This window comes from Nycticebus coucang, chromosome 8 (genome assembly GCF_027406575.1).
Source record: "Nycticebus coucang isolate mNycCou1 chromosome 8, mNycCou1.pri, whole genome shotgun sequence".
Classification (NCBI taxonomy): domain Eukaryota; kingdom Metazoa; phylum Chordata; class Mammalia; order Primates; family Lorisidae; genus Nycticebus; species Nycticebus coucang.
Genome location: NC_069787.1, coordinates 95,000,470 through 95,021,440, shown reverse-complemented (window position 1 = coordinate 95,021,440; position 20,971 = coordinate 95,000,470). Strand labels below are relative to the sequence as shown.

At 49.6% G+C, this 20,971-nt stretch overlaps 1 protein-coding gene across 2 annotated transcripts; it reads left to right on the top strand.

The window, feature by feature from the left end:
• Nucleotide 1: 1 nt before the first annotated feature.
• On the top strand, nucleotides 2-19,963 carry MON1A (MON1 homolog A, secretory trafficking associated). Of its 2 annotated transcripts, XM_053600259.1 has the most exons (7): nucleotides 30-307; nucleotides 427-548; nucleotides 14,650-14,789; nucleotides 16,330-16,815; nucleotides 17,969-18,734; nucleotides 19,434-19,581; nucleotides 19,679-19,963. In XM_053600259.1, the coding sequence occupies exons 3-7, from the start codon at nucleotides 14,663-14,665 to the stop codon at nucleotides 19,817-19,819; spliced, it is 1,668 nt and encodes a 555-aa protein (XP_053456234.1). In that variant the 5' UTR covers nucleotides 30-307; nucleotides 427-548; nucleotides 14,650-14,662; the 3' UTR covers nucleotides 19,820-19,963. The 2 variants fall into 2 exon arrangements, with proteins under 2 accessions (XP_053456233.1, XP_053456234.1); XM_053600258.1 differs by lacking the exon at nucleotides 427-548 and having other exon boundaries at nucleotides 2-307.
• Nucleotides 19,964-20,971: the final 1,008 nt, after the last annotated feature.

The window sequence follows — 20,971 nt, the reverse complement described above, 5'->3', positions numbered from 1 at the left end:
TCTGTGAGCTACGGACTACATTACCCACAATGCACTCCGGGAGCGGGCTGGGTCGGGCCGAACGGCTGGAGCCCGGCCTTAGCCGCGAGGGGCTTCGAGGGCTGTGTCCTTGCGCCAGCAACCGGGTGAGGGGAGGCGGGAGGGCGCGGTGCCTGTATTGTGGCCATGTCTGTGTACGCAGGCTGTAGTGGCCCTCCGAACCTGTGCCCTCAGGCCGGGCCCAGCCGGACACCGGTACCCCCACTGGGTTCCGGCAGAGGGCAGTGACCGGCACTCTCTGTGCGTCTTGGGCCCCCCTGAGAAACAGGTGAGTCGGACTGCCAGCCCACGTGGCCGGGGGGCTTCAAGAGACTGGAGCGCTGCCATCCTTGGAGGATGGGCTTTAAGAGTTGTGTTCCCTGCCATCTATGCTCCCGTTTGTGATAGGAAGGCTAGGCCTCTTCTGGGGACCCTCAGCCAACTGGCCCGCAGCCGGGGAATACAAAAAGCAAGCCCTGGAACCTATGCTTTGGCAGGAAGGGCAATGTCGAGTACGAGACTGTGGCCAGGTAGGACCCACATCCCCAACGTACACACAGTGCGGCTCTTGGAGTCTTTTCAAAAAGCAACAGAGTTGAACGTGGGGGTGAGCAAGGCAACCCTAGAAGGGTGTTGGGGCTTGAGACTTTGCTCTCAAGGGTGCCCTGGCTCAGATAAGTGGGCTCAAGTTTGTTGGAGGAGGGTGAGCAGCCTTTGTTAGAGAGGGGAGTGGCCAGAAGTGACAAGGAACAGGCTATGATCTCAGCATGGAGTAGGCATCCAGCTGAAGCAGCTACAATTAAGCCTCACCTAGGTCTTATCTGCCACACATCATGTGTTCTAGTGTCACCTTTCCAAAAGGGTGACCACTCCCTAAAGGGTCAAGGCAGTAGGAAGCATTATCCAAGAAGGAAGAAGGAACAAGTAGTAGAGAACCAGTAAGGAGGGGCTCTTGCAAGGCTCTCCTTGCTCCAGGGCCACCTGAGGGAGGGAGGCACACTAGAAGGACTGATTGAATCAACCTGTTTGGTGACATTGCTCAGAGGCACAGCAGGGCACTTCTAGGAAAAGTAGCTAGCCCTGGGGACTTTTAGAGAGATTGCCTGAGAAGAGGCCCCTTAAGGAAATCTGGAGCTGGTTCTAAGATTTAAACCTTGCTTAATTGCTTCAGGCCCATCCCCCTAGGAGCTTCAGCTGCACAGGTTGTGGCTCCAATGGGGGGGGGGGGGGTGGATTTTGCTGTGATTCACTCAACCTACCTACCTGAGTATCCAGAGAACTTTGCTTCATCAGGCCTTCTGGCTAGACCCCCTGACTGACCTAGGAAATGATATCAGGCAGCAGGGAAACTGTTGTAAAGGAAGCATCTACTAGTCCTAGCCATTTGACTCTTTTCCCTTTTTTTTAAGAGACAGAATCTCATTTTGGTAGAGTGCTATGTCGTCACAGCTCACAGCAACCTCTAGCTCTTGGGCTTAGGCGATTCTCTTGCCTCAGCCTCCTGAGTAGCTGGGACTACAGGGGTCTGCCACAACGCCTGGCTATTTTTTGTTTGCAGTTTGGCCAGGGTCTGGTTTGAACCTGCCACCCTCGGCATATGGGGCCTGCGCTCTACTCACTGAGTCACAGGTGCCACCCCTCTTTTCCCTCTTCTCCATCCAGATACCATGCTGGGTACTACTCAATCAGTTGAAGAGTTGTGTTCCCTGCCATCTATGCTCCCATTTGTGATAGGAGGGCTAGGCCTCTTCTGGGGATCCTCAGCCAACTGGCCCACAGCTGGGGAATACAAAAAGCAAGCCCTGGAACCTATGCTTTGACAGGGAGGGCAATGTCTAGTACGGGACTGTGGCCAGGTAGGACCCACATCCCCAACGTACACACAGTGCGGCTCTTGGAGTCTTTTCAAAAAGCAATAGAGTTGAATGTGGGGATTAGCAAAGCATATAGGATCAGTGGGGAGTGGGCCCTTAAGACTAAGATAAACTATTGTATACCTTGTTTGTGCCAAAAGTGCAATGTCACAGAGCAGAGGCATGTGGCAGACCAAGGAATTCAGCTTGGGAAAGACTTCCAGGAGCAGCAGAGAGCCAGTGGGTGTGTTCCTGCAACTCCAGGATCAGTGAACAGCCCCCTGGAGCTCCCAGCCTTAGGCCCAGAGACAACTCTTGCCCAGTGTCACTAGTGGGTCACTTCCAGCCAGTGCCTACTTGTGCTCACAAGATCAGAAGCATGTTTGCCCAAGCCAAATGAGAGCTGAACAAACTCCCTAAATAGTAATTTATATGGCAGAAACCATTGGATCTATATGAAAGTGCCGTTACACATAGTCTGAATGCTAAGTAAGAACAGTCAAAATGTACTCATGACAGCAGTTGAGTATATAAGTGCCTATTCTGTGACAAATTAACCAAATTACATGGATTATCTCATTTAATCCTCCCATAATCCACGAATCATTATATCATTTTATAGAAGAGAAGACTGAGACCTATAAAACCAGACCAAATTAATCCAGGTCTTTCTGAATTCAGAGCCATTCTTTCTGAACACTTGACTACTACCAAGGACAAGTCTTCACCCCACAGGCAGGGATTTTCAGAGGGCATATTACAGATGTGATAAGCTGGATAGTCTTCACAGATTTTTCACTTTTTTTTTTTTTGCAGTTTTTGGCCAGGGCTGGGCTTGAACCCACCACCTCCGGCATATGGGGCTGGGGCCCTACCTCTTTGAGCCACAGGCTCCACCCAAGATTTTCTTTTTCTTTTCTGACAAAGCCAAGTGTGATGGTTTATTCCTGTCATCCCAGAGCTTTGGGAGGCCAAGGCAAGAGGATTGCTTGAGGCCAGGAATTTGAGACCAGCCTGAACAACATAGCAAGACCCTATCACTCTTTTTTTTTTTTTTTTATAGAGACAGAGTCTCACTTTGTGGCCCTGGGTAGAGTGCCGTGGCCTCACCCAGCTCACAGCAACCTCCAACTCCTGGGCCCAAGTGATTCTCTTGCCTCAGCCTCCCGAGTAGCTGGGACTACAGGCTGCCGCCACAACGCCCGGCTATTTTTTGGTTGCAGTTTGGGCCGGGGCCGGGGCCAGGTTTGAACCCGCCACCCTCGGTATATGGGGCCGGCACTCTACCGACTGAGCCACAGGCGCCACCCGACCCTATCGCTCTTAAAAAAAAAAAAAAAAGTTTCCCAGGCATGTAGGAAAAATAAAAAAATAAATTATCCAGGTGTGGTGGCATGTTCCTATAGACCTAGTTACTCAGGAAGCTGAGGCAGGAGGGTCACTTGAAACCAAGAATTTAAGGCTATAGGGATCTATGATCAAGCCATTGCCCTCCTGTCTGGGCAACAGAGTGAAAGCCTGTCCATAAAACAACAACAAAAACCAACAGGTTTTTCTAGTGAATGTTGATTGAATTCCTCGTGCATATGGTATTGACACTCTAAAATTTGTAGCAGGTCGTGGCGGGCGCCTGTAGTCCCAGCTACTCGGGAGGCTGAGGCAAGAGAATCGCTTAAGCCCAGGAGTTGGAGGTTGCTGTGAGCTGTGTGATGCCATGGCACTCTACCGAGGGTGACAAAGTGAGACTCTGTCTCTACAAAAAAAAAAAAAAAAATTTGTAGCAGGTCACAGGCTGACCTTCAAAGAAATTAAGCAGGATAAGAGCAGTAAGGTGCAGGAATGTTGCAGAAAAACCTTTCTGGTAAGGTAACACATGAGCAGCAACCAGAAAGAAGTGAGAAAATGAGCCATACAGATATCCAGCATAGGCAGTGGAAGTGGGAAACGGGGAAGTTCAGGAAGGACAAGTTCTGAAGTGAAACAGTGCTCAGGATGCTTAAGGAAAACCATAAATCTGGTGTGGCTGAGCTGAATCAGAGTTAGTGGGAGGAGCATTGGTGCAGTGATCCATACCTGTAATCCTAACACTTTGGGAGGCCAAGGTGGGAGGATTACTTGAGGTAAGGAGTTCCAGGCCAGTCTGAGCAAAAGTGAGACCCCATCTCTACAAAAAGTAGAAAAATGAGCTGGCTTGGCTCAGCGGCTGGGGCACCAGCAAAATACATGAAGGCTGGCGGGTTCGAATCCAGCCGGGGGCCTGCCAAAGAGCAATGACAACTACAACAACAACAAAAAATAGCCAGACATTGTGGCAGGTGCCTGTAGTCCCAGCTACTTGGGAGGCTGAGGCAAGAGAATTGCTTAAGCCCAAGAGTTTGAGGTTGTTGTGAGCTGTGATGCCACAGCACTCTACCCAGGGCAATAGAGTAAGACTCTGTCTCAAAAAAAAAAAGAAAAAGAAAAATTAGCTGTAGTGGTGGACACCTGTAGTCCATAGTCCTACCTATTTGGGAGGCTGAGGTAGGAGGATCACTTGAGCCTAGGAGTGTGAGGTTGCCGTAAGCTACGCTGACATCATGGCATTCTACCAAGGGCAACAAATTGAGACTCTGTTTAAAAAAAAAAAAAATTGTGAGGCTCAGCGCCTGTAGCTTGGTGGCTAGGGCGCCAGCCACATACACTGGAGCTGGCAGGTTCAAATCCAGCCCGGGCCCACCAAACAACGACAACTACAACCAAAAAATAGCTGGGTGTTGTGGTGGTTGCTTGTAGTCCCAGCTACTTGGGAGGCTGAGGCAGGAGAATTGCTCAAGTCCAAGAGTTGGAGGTTGCTGTGAGCTATGACGCCATAGCACTCTACCCAGGGCAACAAAGTGAGACTCTGTCTCAAAAAAAATTGTGAGGGGGCAGCGCCTGTGGCTCAAAGGGGTAGGGCGCTGGTCCCATATGCCGGAGGTGGCGGGTTCAAACCCAGCCCCGGCCAAAAAAAAAAACACACAAAAAAAAAATTGTGAGGGAGGCGAAGGTGGGTGGATTGCTTGAGCTCAGGAGTTCAAGCCCAGCCTGAGGAAGAGTGAGACCCTGCCTCTAAAAATAGCAAAGCAGGCTGGTCACCTGTAACTCAAGCTGCTAAGGTGTCAGCCACATATACCAGAGCTGGCAGGTTTGAATCCAGCCCAGGCCTGCTAAACAACAATGACAACTACAACCAAAAAATACCTGGGCTCTGTGGCGGGTGCCTGTAGTCCCTGCTACTTGGGAGGCTAAGGCAAGAGAATCGCTTAAGCCCAGGAGTTGGAGGTTGCTGTGTGCTGTGATGCCACGGTACTCTACCCAGGGCAATAGCTAGAGCCTCTGTCTCAAAAAAAAAGAAAACATTGTGGTGGATGCCTGGGAGGCTGAGGCAAGAGAAGCACTTGAGTGCTGTGATGCCAGGGCACTTTACTTGAGGGTAACATAGTGAGACTCTGTATCAAAAAAAATTTTTTTTTCTTCTAATTATCAGTTTGTGTGTTTTTTTTTTTTTTTTTTGTAGAGACAGTCTCACTTTATCACCCTCGGTAGAGTGCCATGGCGTCACACAGCTCACAGCAACCTCCAACTCCTGGGCTTAAGCGATTCTCTTGCCTCAGCCTCCCGAGTAGCTAGGACTACATACAGGCGCCCGCCACAACGCCCGGCTATTTTTTGTTTGCAGTTCAGCCGGGGCCGGGTTTGAACCCGCCACCCTCGGTATATGGGGCCGGCGCCTTACTGACTGAGCCACAGGCGCCGCCCAGTTTGTGTTGTTTTTATTCAGTAGCATAACCTCTTTTAGTATCTGCAATAGTCATGATGCAAATAAGCCCCTTTAGTTGGCATTCAGTAATTTTTTTTTTTTGAGACAGAGTCTCACTTTGTCAACCTTGTACAGTGCTGTGGCATCATAGCTCAAAGCAATCTCAAACTCTGGGGCTCATGTGATTCTCTTGCCTCAGCCTCCCAAGCAGCTGGGACTACAGGTGCCTGCCTGAACACCTGGCTATTTTTAGAGACAGGTTTTTTTTGGGGGGGGGGGCAGAGTCTCACTTTATCACCTTTGGTAGAGTGCCATGGTGTCACAGCTCACAGCAACTTTCAACTCCTGGGCTTAGGTGATTCTCTTGCCTCAGCCTCCCAAGTAGCTGTGACTACAGGTGCCCACCACAACGCCCAGCTATTTTTTTGTTGCAGTTTGACCAGGGCCGGGTTCGAACCCGCCACCCTTGGTGTTTGAGGCCTGTGCCCTACCCAGTGAGCAACAGGCACTGCCCCTAGAGACAGGGTCTTGATCTTGCTCAGACTGTTCTCAAACTTGTGAGCTCAGGCAATCTACCCGCGTTGGCCTCGAGAGTGCTAGGATTATAGACATGAGCCACCGTGACGGGCCTAGGAGAGCTGCTTCAGCCTAGGAGTTTGAAACCAGGTTAGCTAACATAGTAAAACCTGTCTCTCTCTCTCTCTTTTTTTTTTTTTTTTTGTGTAGAGACAGAGTCTCACTATACCACCCTTGGGTAGAGAGCCATGGCGTCACATGGCTCACAGCAACCTCTAACTCTTGGGCTTACGCGATTCTTTTGCCTCAGCCTCCCGAGCAGCTGGGACTACAGGCACCTGCCACAACGCCTGGCTATTTTTTGTTGCAGTTTGGCCGGGGCTGGGTTTGAACCCGCCACCCTCGGCATATGGGGCCGGCGCCCTACTCACTGAGCCACAGGCGCCGCCCTCTCTTTTTTTTTTTTTTTCTGAGACAGAGTCTATGCCCTGGTTAGAGAACTGTGGCATCATAGCTCACAGCAATCTCAAACTCTTGGGCTCAAGTGATTCTCTTGTCTCAGCCTCCTAGGACTACAGGTGCCCGCCACAACGCCTGGCTGTTGTCTAGAGACAGGGTCTCACACTTGCTCAGGCTGTTCTCGAACCTGTGAGCTAAGGCAATCCACTCTCCTTGGCCTCCTAGAGTGCTAGGATTACAGGCATGAGCCACCGCGAGGGGCTTAGGAGAACTGCTTGAGTGTGGGAGTTTGAAACCAAGGTAGCCAACATAGTGAAATCTTGTCTGTGTTTTTTTTTTTTTCTGAGACAGAGTCTCTTACCCTGGGTAGAGTGCTATGGAGTCATAGCTCACAGCAACCTCAAACCACTTGCCTCAGCCTCCAAGTAGCTTGGTCTATAGGCACCTGCCAAAACGCTGGCTAGTTTTTTTTATTTTTAGTAGATGCAGGGTCTTGCTTCTATTTAGGCTGGTCTCAAGCTCCTGAGCTCAAGCCCTCCACCTGCTTTGGCCTCCCAGAGTGCTAGGATTACAGGTGTAATCCTGTAATTACAGGAGGAGCAGGAGGAGCAACGTTTTAAGGAGATGATCAGGATGTCAATTTTGGACATATAACCTTGAGATAACATCAGTTAAATGCTTAAATGTGCGTGTTTTGTAAGTCAGAAGAGATTTGGGGGATGGAAGTAATAAGAATGACATCATTAATGTATAGATGAAATTTAAAACTATGAGACTGAATGAGATCACCAAGTGATTCAGCAAAGACAGAGAAGAGGTGCAAGGACTGAACTCTGGGCCCCTCCACTATAAGAAATGCAAAGAGAGCTGGGCATGGTGGCTCATGCCCGTAATCCTAGCATTCTGGGAGGCTGAGACGGGTGCATTGCCTGAGCTCAGGAGTTTGAAACCAGTCTAAGCAAGAGCCAGACTGTCTCTAAAAAAAATAACTGCAATAGGGCAGTGCCTATAGCTCAGTGAGTAGGGTTCCGGCCCCATATACTGAGGGTAGCGGGTTCGAACCTGGTTCTGGCCAAATCGCAACAAAAAATAGCTGGGCGTTGTAGCAGGTGCCTGTAGTCCCAGCTACTCGGGAGGCTGAGGCAAGAGAATCCCCTAAACCCAAGAGTTGGAGGTTGCTGTGAGCTGTGACGCCATAGCACTCTACCAAGGGCGATAAAGTGAGACTCTGTTTCTAAAACAAAAAAAGAAATAACCGAAATAGCTAGGCATTGTGGCTGGTGCCTGTAGTCCTAGCTACTTAGGAGGCTGAGGCAAGAGAATTGCCTAAGCTCAAGAGCTGGAGGTTGCTGTGAGCTGTGACACCACAGGACTCTACCGAGGGCGATAAAGTAGGACTCTGTCTCTAAAATAATAATAAAAATAAATAAATAACTGGGCTCGGTGCCTGTGGCTCAAGTGGCTAAGCCACATACACCTGAGCTGGAGGGTTCGAATCCAGCCTGGGCCCGCCAAACAACAGTGACAGCTGCAACCAAAAAAATAGCCGGCTGTTGTGGCAGGTGCCTATGGTCCCAGCTTCTTGGGAGGCTGAGGCAAGAGAATCGCTTAAGCCCAGGAGTTGGAGGTTGCTGTGAGCTGTGATTTCACAGCACTCTACCCAGGGCAACAGCTTGAGGCTCTGTCTCAGAAAATAAATAAATAAATAAATAAAATAACTGAAATAGCCAGGCATTGTGGCGGGCGCCTGTAGTCCCAGCTACTTAGGAGGCTGAAGCAAGAGAATCACTTAAACCCAAGAGTTAGAGTTTGCTGTGAGCTGTGACACTGTGGCACTCTACCGAGGCGACATAATAAAACTCTGTCTCAAAAAACAAAAATTTATATATACATATACATTTTATATTATATATATATAAATTAAATTTATATATATATATATTTTTTTTTTTTTTTGTAGAGACAGAGTCTTACTGTACTGCCCTCGGGTAGAGTGCCGTGGTGTCACACGGCTCACAGCAACCTCTAACTCTTGGGCTTACGCAATTCTCTTGCCTCAGCCTCCCGAGCAGCTGGGACTACAGGCGCCAGCCACAACGCCCGGCTATTTTTCTGTTGCAGTTTGGCCGGGGCTGGGTCCGAACCCGCCACCCTCGGCATATGGGGCCGGCGTCCTACTCACTGAGCCACAGGCGCCGCCCTAAATTTATATTTAATATAATTATATATTATATATATAAATTAATTTATATATTATATATAATATACATTTTATATTATATAATATATAAATTAAATGTATAATATATATAAATTATATATATTTATATATGTATTATATATAAATATGTTATATGTATATTTATAGGAGGCACCTGTAGTCTCAGTTACTTGGGAGGCTGAGGCAAAAGAATCACTTGAGCCCCAGAATTTGAGGTTGCTGTAAGTTATGATGTCACAGTACTCTACTGAGGGTGACAAAGTAAGACTGTGTCTCAAAGAAAAAAGGGGGGGGCTTGGCACCCATAGCACAGTGTTTACAACGTTGGCCATGTGAACTGAGGCTGGCGGGTTCAAACTCGGCCCAGGCCAGCTAAACAACAATGCAACTGCAACAAAAAATAGCCGGGCATTGTGGCAGGCACCTGTAGTTCCACATACTTGGAAGGCTGAGGCAAGAGAATTGCTTAAGCCTGAGATTCTGCCTCCCCACAAAAATAAAATAAAAAAAAGGGTAGAGTCTTACTTTGTTACCCTCAGTAGAGTGTCATGGCATCATAGCTCACAGCAACCTCATACTCTTAGGCTCAAGCAATTCTCTTGCCTCAGCCTCTTGAATAGTTGGGACTACAGGCACCCGCCACATGCTAGGCTATTTTTAGAGGCAGGGTCTTACTCTGGCACAGGTTGGTCTCTGAACCTGTGAGCTGGGACAATCGACCAGCCTCGGTCTCCCAGAGTGCTGGGATTACTGCACCCGGTCCTAGGTTTTTCTATTTTTAGTAGAGACAGGGTCTCATCTTGATCAGGCTGGTCTTGAACTACTGAACATAGGCAATCCATAGCCTGTGAGCCACCTTCCCTGGATCTATTTTTATTTTTTTGAGACAGTCTCACTATGTCGCCCTTAGTAGAGTGCCTTGGTGTTACAGCTCACAGAAACCTCAAATTCGTTTTTTATTTTTTTTAAAGATGAATAGGACTTTATTTATTTATTTATTTATTTTTGAGACAGAGCCTCAAGCTGTTGCCCTGGGTAGAGTGCCGTGGCATCACAGCTCACTGCAACCTCCAACTCTTGGGCTCAAGCAATTCTCCTGCCTCTGCCTTCCAAGTAGCTGGGACTAGAGGAACCTGCCACAACTCCAGGCTGTTTTTTGGTTGCAGCTGTCATTATTGTTTGGTGGGCCCAGGCTGGATTTGAACCCTCCAACTCAGGTGTATGTGGCTGGCGCCAAGCCTGCCTGGATTTTTTTTTGGTTTGGAAAGCTGTGTTTCTTTTTTTTTTTTCTTTCTATGAGACAGAGCCTCAAGCTGTTCCCCTGGGTAGAGTGCTTTGGCATCACAGCTCACAGCAACCTCCAATTCCTGGGCTCAAGCGAGTCTCCTGTCTCTGCCTCCCAAGTAGCTGGGACTACAGGCACCTGCCACAACGCCCGGCTATTTTTTGGTTGCAGCCATCGTTGTTTGGCAGGCCCGGGTTGGATTCAAACCCGCCAGCTCAGGTGTATGTGGCTGGCGCCTTAGCCACTTGAACCACAGGTGCTGAGCCCTGCCTGGACTTTTTAATAAACTTTTTTTTTTTTTTTGTAGAGACAATCTCACTTTATTGCCTTCAGTAGAGTGCCTTGGTGTCACACAGCTGACAGCAACCTCCTGGGCTTAGGCGATTCTCTTGCCTCAGCCTCCCGGGTAGCAGTTTCTACAAGCACCTGCCACAAAGCCCAGCTATTTCTTTCTTATAGTTTGGCAGGGGCCTGGGTATAGTGGGCCCATGCCCTAACCACTGAGCCACAGGCGCCTCCCTTTAATGAACTTTTTTAAGCATCTACCTCGTGCTTAAGGTAGAGTCATTTGCCCAAGGGTACAGAGCTAGTAAGGGACTAGGGCTCATTTATTCTACCTGAATTCTGTGCTTTGGGAGGACAGGCTCAGGTTCTTTTGGCTTACACTAACACCAGTGGCTCCTGGGCCCTTGACCTGCCTATAGTACCTGCTTCATGACTAGTCTTCACTGTCTTTTTAGCCCATCCAGCTAAATCCCTTTTTTTTTTTTTTTTTTTTTGTAGAGACAGAGTCTCACTGTACCGCCCTCGGGTAGAGTGCCGTGGCGTCACACGGCTCACAGCAACCTCTTAACTCTTGGGCTTACGCGATTCTCTTGCCTCAGCCTCCCGAGCAGCTGGGACTACAGGCGCCCGCCACAACGCCCGGCTATTTTTTGGTTGCAGTTTGGCCGGGGCTGGGTTTGAACCCGCCACCCTCGGCATATGGGGCTGGCGCCCTACTCACTGAGCCACAGGCGCCGCCCTTTTTTTTTTTTTTTTTTGTAGAGACAGAGTCTCACTTTATGGCCCTCGGTAGAGTACCATGGCATCACACAGCTCACAGCAACCTCCAACTCCTGGGCTTAAGCGATTCTCTTGCCTCAGCCTCCTGAGTAGCTGGGACTATAGGCGCCTGCCACAACGCCCAGCTATTTTTCGGTTGCAGTTTAGCTGGGGTCAGGTTTGAACCCGCCACCCTCGGTATATGGGGCCGGCACCCTACCAACTGAGCCACAGGCACCGCCCCCAGCTAAATCCCTTTCCTGTAAAGGATCAGTGCCTGGGTGGTACCCTTCCCCTATAGACTATATGTTGCCTTATAAGTGAAGGTCTTTTAGCCTGCCATTCAGGAACCCTAGAGGGTGAATGAGCCTTCTTACCAGCCTTGCTGACCTGACCCATCCAGTCTAGTTATTGCTGACATCTACTTATGGCCATCTCCACCTGGCCTTGAGGCTATGGAAGCACTGAGAGATCAGGCTGAGTGTGTTCTAGCCATCACATGGGCACTGAGTTATCTTTTCTGTAGTTTGTTGTGTTTTATTTTTGAGACAGAGTCACTTTTTCACCCTCAGAGTGGCGTGATGTCATAGCTCACAGGCACCTCAAACTCTTGGGCTTAAGTGATTCTCTTGCCTCAGCCTCCCAAGTAGCTGGGACTACACAACACCCAGCTATTTTTTGTTGCAGTTGTCACTGTTTTGTTTTTTTTAGCTGGCCCTGGCGGGGTTTGAACCCGCCAGCCTGGGTGTATGTGGGTGGTACCGTAACCACTGTGCTATAGGCGCCAAGCCTCTCTATTTATTTTTTTATTTATTTTTTTTGTAGAGACAGAGTCTCACTGTACCGCCCTTGGGCAGAGTGCCGTGGCGTCACACGGCTCACAGCAACCTCTAACTCTTGGGCTTACGCGATTCTCCTGCCTCAGCCTCCCAAGCAGCTGGGACTACAGGCACCCGCCACAACACCCGGCTATTTTTTTTGTTGCAGTTTGGTCGGGGCTGGGTTTGAACCCGCCACCCTCGGCATATGGGGCCGGCGCCCTACTCACTGAGCCACAGGCGCCGCCCTCTCTATTTATTTATTTATTTTTTTTATTTATTTTTTTTGTGGTTTTTGGCCGGGGCTGGGTTTGAACCCGCCACCTCCGGCATATGGGACCGGCGCCCTACTCCTTGAGCCACAGGCGCCACCTGTCTCTCTATTTATTTTTAATTGGTATGGCAACCGTTGTCCCAAATTCAGAAGGTATGAAAGGATATTCAGAGTGGCGCCTGTGGCTCAGTGAGTAGGGCACCAGCCCCATATTCTGAGGGTGGCAGGTTCAAACCTGGCCCCGGCCAAACTGCAACAAAAAAATAGCCGGGTGCCTGTAGTCCCAGCTACTCGGGAGGCTGAGGCAAGAGAATCATCTAAGCCCAAGAGCTGAGGGTTGCTGTGAGCTGTGACTTCACAGCACTCTACTGAGAGTGACAAAGTGAGATTATCAATTAAAAAAAATAAATAAAAAGGATATTCAGAGAAAAGCAAGGCTCTAACCTAGAGACAAGCCTGTTGGCTGTGCCTCACTTTTTTCTCTGCAAGTACCTAGATATCCAAAAAGAACTATAAGTCAACTCATGGTAGGATATTCAGTGAAAGATACCAGGATACAGAATTGTTTTAATTCACAAATTCAGTGCTTCTTTCCTGTAGTAAAGTAACCTTGAGTAAGCTACTTAAACTCTTTCAACTTCATTTATGGGGGCAAGACATGATTGCAAGAGGGACTTTACCTAACAGTTGCAATCAGTGTAACTGGCTTATTGTACCCTCAATGAATCCCCAACAATAAAAAAAAAAAAAAAAAACTCTTTCAACTTCAGTTCTTTTTTTTTTTCAACTTCAGTTCTTTCATCTATAAAGGTAGGAGGTACTTCTGATAGGAATACCTGCCTCATAGAGGAGTAACCAGGACTAGATAACTTAACCCACATAAACTTCTTACTTAGCACTATACATTGGCCCTCAATAAGTGTTAGCTATTGCTATTAAAAAAAATTATTTATGTTTTAGGGCCAGGCACAGTAGCTCAAGCCTATAATCTTAACACTCAGGGAGGTGGAGGTGGGTGGATTGCTTGAGCTCAGGAGTTGGAGACCAGCCTGAGCAAGAGCAAGACCCTGTCTTTAAAAATAGCCAGGTATTGTGGCAGCCGCCTGTTGTCCCAGCTACTTGGGAGGCTGAGGCAAGAAGATCTCTTGAGCTCAAGCATTTGAGGGTTACTGTGAGTTGTAATGACATGGCACTCTACTGAGGGTGACAAAATCTGTCTTAAAAAAATTATTGGAGGTGCTTGTGGCTCAAAGGAGTAGGGCGCTGGCCCCATATGCCGGAGGTGGCGGGTTCAAACCCAGTCCCGTCCAAAAACTGCAAAAAAAAAAAATTATTTAGGGATGGTGCCTGTGGCTCAGTGGGTAGGGCCCCAGCCCCATATACCAAGGGTGGCAAGTTCGAACCTGGCCCCAGCCAAAGTGCAACAAAAAATAGGTGGGCATTGTGGCAGGTGCTACTTGGGAGGCTAAGACAGGAGAATCGCCTGAGCACAAGAGTTGGAGATTGCTGTGAGCTGTGATGCCCTAGCACTCTACTGAGGGCAATAAGGTGAGATTCTGTCTCTGAAAAAAAAAAAAATTATTTACATTCAGTGCCCATAGCACAGTGGTTATGGCATCGGCCACATGCACCGAGGCGAGATTCTGTCTCTGAAAAAAAAAAAAAAATTATTTACATTCGGTGCCCATAGCACAGTGGTTATGGCATCGGCCACATGCACCGAGGCTGGTGTGTTTGAACCTAGACCAGGCCAAACAACAATGACAACTGCAACCAAAAAATAGCAGGGCATTGTGGCAGGCGCCTGTAATCCCAGCTACTTGGGAGGCTGAGGCAGAGGCATGGCACCTGCACCAGAAGCCTCAGCCTCCCAAGTAGCTGGGACTACAGGCACCCGCCTTGTATTTTTTGGTCATAGGTGTCATTGTTTAGTAAGCCGGAGTGGGGCTCGAACCCGCCAGCCTTGGTGTATGTGGCCGGCGCCCCACTCGCTTGAGCTGTGGGCACCAAGCTAGTATATAACTTTTTTTAAAATTTTTTTTATTATTATTAAATCATAGCTGTGTACATTAATGCCATCATGGGGCACCATACCCTGGTTTTATATACCATTTGACATATTTTCATCACTGACTAACATAGCCTTCCTGGCATTTTCTTAGTTATTGTTTTAAGACATTTATATTCTACATTTAGTAAGTTTCACATGTACCCTTGTACAGTATTTAATTTTTTCAAAGGGCATACGCTGAACCTATTCCCTAGGGATTTGAGTTGATGTGGTCCTGGTAAAGGACTGTTTTCTGCACTTTAAATTATGCCAGTGACTCTGCCAATAGCACCTTTCCCCTTGCCCTTGATAATGTCTTTGTTTGCACCACAGGAGAGCCCAAAGGATGGCTGCTGACATGCAGAGGAAGAGAAGCAGTGAATATCCTGATGACATATTGGCTCCTTCTGATGGACAGAATGTGGAAAGAGCTGAGAGCCCCACACCAGGACTGGCCCAGGGAATGGAGCCAGGTATGGGCAGAGTGTACAGCTCCAGCTAGCTGACAGCTAGAGCAGGCTCCAGGGGAAAATTGGGATTCCCAACCACATTCTCCTTCTCACTTATTATATTTGTCTGTCACTCATTGGTTATTTTTCAAGTGCTGGGAACAGGGTTCAGTCTGTATCTGGTCTTTCTTCGCATTTCCCAGTGTGCCTCTTGCCCTGTGCTCTCTGGTTGCCAGTGTGGGCTCTCTTCTTGTTCCCTGAGTCTATAGGGCACCACCTCCCTGACTCCCTCTCTCCTCCTAGACTCTCAGTTTAAATATTTTCTCCTCACAAATTAGGCCTACTATGATCACACTCTGTGTAGAACACTAGTTGTTTTATAGTTTTATTTGCTTATGTATATATTGTTCATCTCTCAAGATTGTGAGCACTTTGAGCACAGGGCAGTTGTATCCCCAATGCTTAGTACAGTGATAAACTCAGAGACTCAAAATATATCTAACAAATTATTTTATAAAAGTCAGTAAAGCCAATCTCGGTGGCTCACGCCTGTAATTCTAGCACTCTGGGAGGCTGAGGAGAGTGGATTGCTTGAGCTCACAAGTTTGAGACTAGCTTTGAGCTAGAGACCCTGTCTCTAAAAAAAAAAATAGCCAAGTGTTGTGGCAGATGCCAATAGTCCCAGCTACTTGGAAGGTTGAGGCAAAAGAATCACTTGAGCCCAAGAGTTTGAGTTTGCTGTGAGCTATGATGCCATAGGCACTTTACCAAGGCTGACAAAGTGAGACTCTGTCTCAAAAAAAAAAAAAAAAATTTTTTTTTTTTTTTTTTTTTTTAATTTTAAAGAAAGTCTGTAAAGGAAAACTGACACAGTCCCTCCTCTGGGAGAGTCAGAGGCTAGTGGAGCCATTACAGTAGAGCCAGTCAGGAGCTATGGCCTAAGTGAGGTCAGGGAGCCTTCTTCCAAGGAGAGAAACTCAGTGGGTATGGGAGGTGCTACAGGCATAGGGCAAGGTGCTGGGCACCCATCAGTGACCAGTTAAGATGCCTGCCCTTGACAGGTACCATGTAACTGGGGAGAATGAAAGTAACTGGCAAGTACCACAAGGGAACTCTAAGAAGGAGATGGAGTGCCTTTGGAAGTCAGGTGAAGATACCAATATCTTCCCTGAAAGCTGAAGTATGACAAGCAACCAGCTATGTGGGGAGGTAGGAGATAGCAAGACAGCAGAGCTCCTAAGGTAGGGTGGTGGCATACTGATGTTGTCCAAAGAACAGATGGAAGAAAGCCAGTATGACTGAGGCAGGCAAAGGAGTAGGCTATGATATGGGAGTGGGGGAGGCAGGCAGATACCAGCCACTACTGGTGCATGAGGGGTTCAAGTCTTATTTCCAGTGTGATGGGAGGAGACTGGAGGGCTATAAGTTGCAGAGAAGCCTGATCTATAGCAGACAGTGGCAGGAAGAAAAAGCGGCTTGGCCCTGTCATGCTAGAGTGACCGTGTTAGGCACCTTGCTGGTGAATGTCAGCAGTCACCTAAGCACCAGTGCTTTTGGCCCACAGGTGCTGGGCAGGAGGGTGCCATGTTTATCCATGCCCGTTCCTACGAGGACCTGACTGAGTCAGAGGATGGGGCAGCTTCTGGGGACAGCCCCAAGGAGCATGCTGGAGGTCCCCCACCGTTGTCTACAGACATGCGACAGATCAGCCAGGACTTCAGCGAGCTAAGCACCCAGCTGACAGGTGTGGCCCGGGACCTGCAGGAGGAGATGCTGCCAGGAAGCTCTGAGGACTGGCTGGAACCCCCAGGGGCAGTTGGGCGACCAGCCACAGAGCCTCCGAGGGAGGGAACAGCTGAGGGAAATGAGGAGGACACCACGGAGGCATGGCGCCTGCACCAGAAGCATGTCTTCGTGCTGAGTGAGGCAGGGAAGCCTGTGTACTCCCGTTATGGGTCTGAGGAGGCACTTTCCAGCACTATGGGTGTCATGGTTGCTCTGGTGTCCTTCCTGGAGGCAGACAAGAACGCCATCCGCTCCATCCATGCAGGTGAGCCACCTGGAGAAGGGAATGGGGAGGGCACCCTTAGCCAAGGTTAATTTATACCAGGCTTTGAACCCTCAGAGACTAGAGGGCTGAAATATGCTGTATGACTGTTGGTAAGTCCTTCTACCTCTCTGAGCCTTAAGGTCCTTACCTGAAGAGGAGATAACACTGTCAGCCTCATGGGGCTGATGGAATTGTGGACCAAAGGGGGCTCTAACATGGGCTTTGCCACTTGAGAGGATGAGAATCTCTTTGAGTAGGTGACCAAAAAAAAAAAAAAAAAAACCCCAGGTCCTGAGCCTAACCCTGCCCTTGCTAGTTGACTTAGTACTTAGCATAATAATGTATGCTTTGCTGGAGCCTGGTGGTGGGTCACTGCCTGTAATCCAATACTGTGGGAGGCTGAGGAGGAAGAATTGCTTGAGCTCAGGAGTTGGTGACTTGCCTGAGCTAGAGTGAGACCCTGACTCATAAAAAAATGAAAAACCCAAGGGCGGCGCCTGTGGCTCAGTGAGTAGGGCGCCGGCCCCATATGCCAAGGGTGGCGGGTTCAAACCCAGCCCCGGCCAAACTGCAACAAAAAAATAGCCGGGCGTTGTGGCGGGCGCCTGTAGTCCCAGCTGCTCAGGAGGCTGAGGCAAGAGAATTGCATAAGCCCAAGAGTTAGAGGTTGCTGTGAGCCGTGTGACGCCACGGCACTTTGCCCGAGGGCGGTACAGTGAGACTCTTCTCTACAAAAAGAAAAAGAAAAAAAAAAAAAGAAAAACCCAGGCACAACAGCAAGTGCCTGTAATCCCAGCAGCTTCCGGAGTCTGAGGTTGCAGTGAGCTATGATGCCATTGCACTCTGCTCAGGGCATAGGGTGGGACTCTGTCTCAAAAATAAGTAAATAAAGAATATATGTTTTTCTGAAGAGCCTCCAGTGTTTCTGGGGTAGCTAGTCTGTGAAGCAAGTGGCAGGGATAGGCCCACAGTCCTGGGAAAAAGAGGGTGATAGGCTACTGTTTTTATCCTCAACATGCATAATCCCCTACTGTGTGCACAGCTCTGAGTGAGGAAGTGATATGGGTAGTGAAGGGCTGTGCAGGAAGGTCGGGGTCTGAGAAAGCTAAGGGTGAAGCTAACACTCCGTTCCCTCGCTCCGCCTTCCCCCCAGATGGCTACAAGGTAGTATTCGTGCGCCGGAGCCCACTGGTGCTGGTGGCAGTGGCGCGCACGCGGCAGTCAGCCCAGGAGCTGGCACAGGAGCTACTCTACATCTACTACCAGATCCTGAGCCTTCTTACTGGTGCACAGCTGAGCCACATATTCCAGCAGAAGCAGAACTATGACTTGCGGCGCCTGCTGTCAGGCTCTGAGCGCATCACTGACAACCTGCTACAGCTCATGGCACGAGATCCCAGCTTCCTGATGGGGGCAGCCAGGTGCCTGCCCCTGGCTGCAGCCGTGCGTGATGCTGTGAGTACTAGCCTGCAGCAGGCACGTGCGCGCAGCCTGGTCTTCTCCATCCTACTGGCCCGCAACCAGCTCGTGGCACTTGTGCGCCGCAAGGACCAATTCCTGCACCCCATTGATCTGCACCTGCTCTTCAACCTCATTAGTTCCTCCTCTTCCTTTCGTGAGGGCGAGGCCTGGACTCCTGTGTGCCTGCCCAAGTTCAATGCAGCTGGTTTCTTCCATGCACACATCTCTTATCTGGAACCTGACACCGACCTCTGCCTGCTGCTCGTCTCTACTGACCGTGAGGACTTCTTTGCTGTCTCTGACTGCCGCCGCCGCTTCCAAGAACGCCTTCGCAAGCGCGGAGCCCACCTGGCACTGCGAGAGGCACTGCGCACGCCCTACTATAGTGTCGCCCAAGTAGGCATCCCTGACCTTCGCCACTTCCTCTATAAGTCAAAGAGCTCTGGACTCTTCACCAGGTGAGGGAGGGTCTGGAGGGCACTGCTTCAGGGAGACTGGGACATGGGGAGGGAGTAGGCTGGTTGGTCCTGAGCCCTGCAGCCTTGAAGCACACCTTCCCCCATAAGACAAACATACTGAGTCTTGTTTAATTTACTTTGGCACCAGGGACCCAGATTCTCCATCACCCCACAGGCACACACTTCACAACTTCATTATCCAGAGGCCTGGAAATGTTCAGTATACCTAGCAGAGGAAGCTAGACAGAGGTCTCCTGGGTGCCTTGCCCTGGAGCAACTCCTAGGGGTCATTTTGGTCCAGTCCAGGATGCAAAGGCCTTCTGCAGTCTTTCCTCCAGCAGAGAGGCTGGGCTGACAAGGTCTCTTTCCTTCCTTTACCCCCTTTTGGCCCAGAGGTAAAGCTTACCTTTACTCCAATCTATCATTCTACCTTAGACACCTAAACCCAGATTGGCCTCTCTAAGGATCACCAAAGGTACCATGAACTTGATGGGGTGGGAGGGGACAGAGCTCCAGGTAAATTGGCCCAGCCCCATCTTGGGGAATCTGTTGTGATAGAGAGACAATACCTTGTCCTACAGGAGCATACGGAGGGTAGGACACATAGTGGAATTTCCCTGGTTAGGAACAGGTGTTTCTGGATCTCCAGAGAAAACAAATGGAAGTCATTCCTTTGCAAACCCATTCCCCTATCTGCAGCCCTGAGATTGAGGCCCCGTATACCAGTGAAGAGGAGCAGGAACGGCTGCTGGGCCTCTACCAGTACCTGCATAGCCGTGCCCACAATGCCTCCCGCCCACTCAAGACCATTTACTACACAGGCCCCAACGAGAATCTCCTAGCCTGGGTAAGGTGGCCCTGGGATGAGCTGGGCTTCATGGAGGTCCTGGGTAAGGGCCACAGGGGCATTTAACTACATGACCAGCCTTTGCCCCCTCCTCTAGGTGACAGGTGCCTTTGAGCTCTACATGTGCTACAGCCCCTTGGGGACCAAGGCATCAGCCGTCAATGCCATCCATAAGCTGATGCGCTGGATTCGCAAAGAGGAAGACCGCCTCTTCATTCTCACACCCCTCACCTATTGATGGAAATGTGGGTGGGCTTAGCCCTCCTAGGCCTACTGGGCAAGGGAAGCCATGGGAGCCTCCAGGTGGGGCAGGCCCCTCTTGCTCAGCCAGCAGGCAAGGACTGTGGGTTGGTGTGAGCATTAAAGTGCTTTGGAGAAGACACTTTTTTGAACCCTGTCACTGTCCCTTCACTCTCACTCGTATCTGCCAGATCTTCCTCCCTAGCTCCTGCTCCTGCTTCCCCATATAAAGGGGCACATGCACATTTGAGTCCTTCTCACTCCCTTGCACCAGCATCAGGTGGCACACATTCAGAGCTGGACCCTAGGTTGGGGCTGTTTGGTTCAGCAGAAGTCCTGCCATATGTAAAGGGTTCTCAGGCACCCTACTGCCCTACTTTACCTGCTACCCTACCCTTATACTTACTCTAAGTCTCTGCCACCTGCCTCCCCTTTCACTCCTGGGGCCCCAGCTGCATGCCATGAAAGATGACCCAGCTACCTTGGGAGCCCTGTCTATCGCTCTCCTTAATGAGTTGCGGTAGTTCTGCAGGGGTTGAACTGAGTAAGACAGGTATGGTCAAAGTAGTGGGAGACTGAGCCCTGATATGGGTGGGACCCCTTCATAAGGCAGCCCAGTGTTCAGCTCAGACAAATTCAAAGTCCTGCCCTATAACTGAAGGCCTCTGAGGAAATTGTCCTGGCATAGGCCTTCCTATGACAGGCAGTCTTCTTTAACTTCCCTATGTGAGCCAACATATTCCTCAAAATAGCCCCCAAGGCTGGGTGCAGTGGCCTACACCCATAATCTCAGCACATTGGAAGGCCAAGGCAGGAAAATCGCTTGAGACCAGGAGTTTGTCACCAGTCTGGGCAACATAGTAAAACCCTATTTCTTTTCTTTTTTTCTTTCTTTTTTTTGAGACAGAGCCTCAAGCTGTTGCCTTGGGTAGAGTGCTGTGGTATCATAGCTCATAACAACCTCCAACTCCTGGGCTCAAGCGATTCTCCTGCCTCTGCCTCCCAAAAAGCTGGGGCTACAGGTGCCCGCCACAATGCCCGGCTATTTTTTGGTTGCAGCTGTCATTGTTTGGCGGGCCCGGGCTGGATTCAAACCCGCCAGCTCAGGTGTACGTGGCTGGTGCCTCAGCCGCTTGAGCCACAAGTGCCA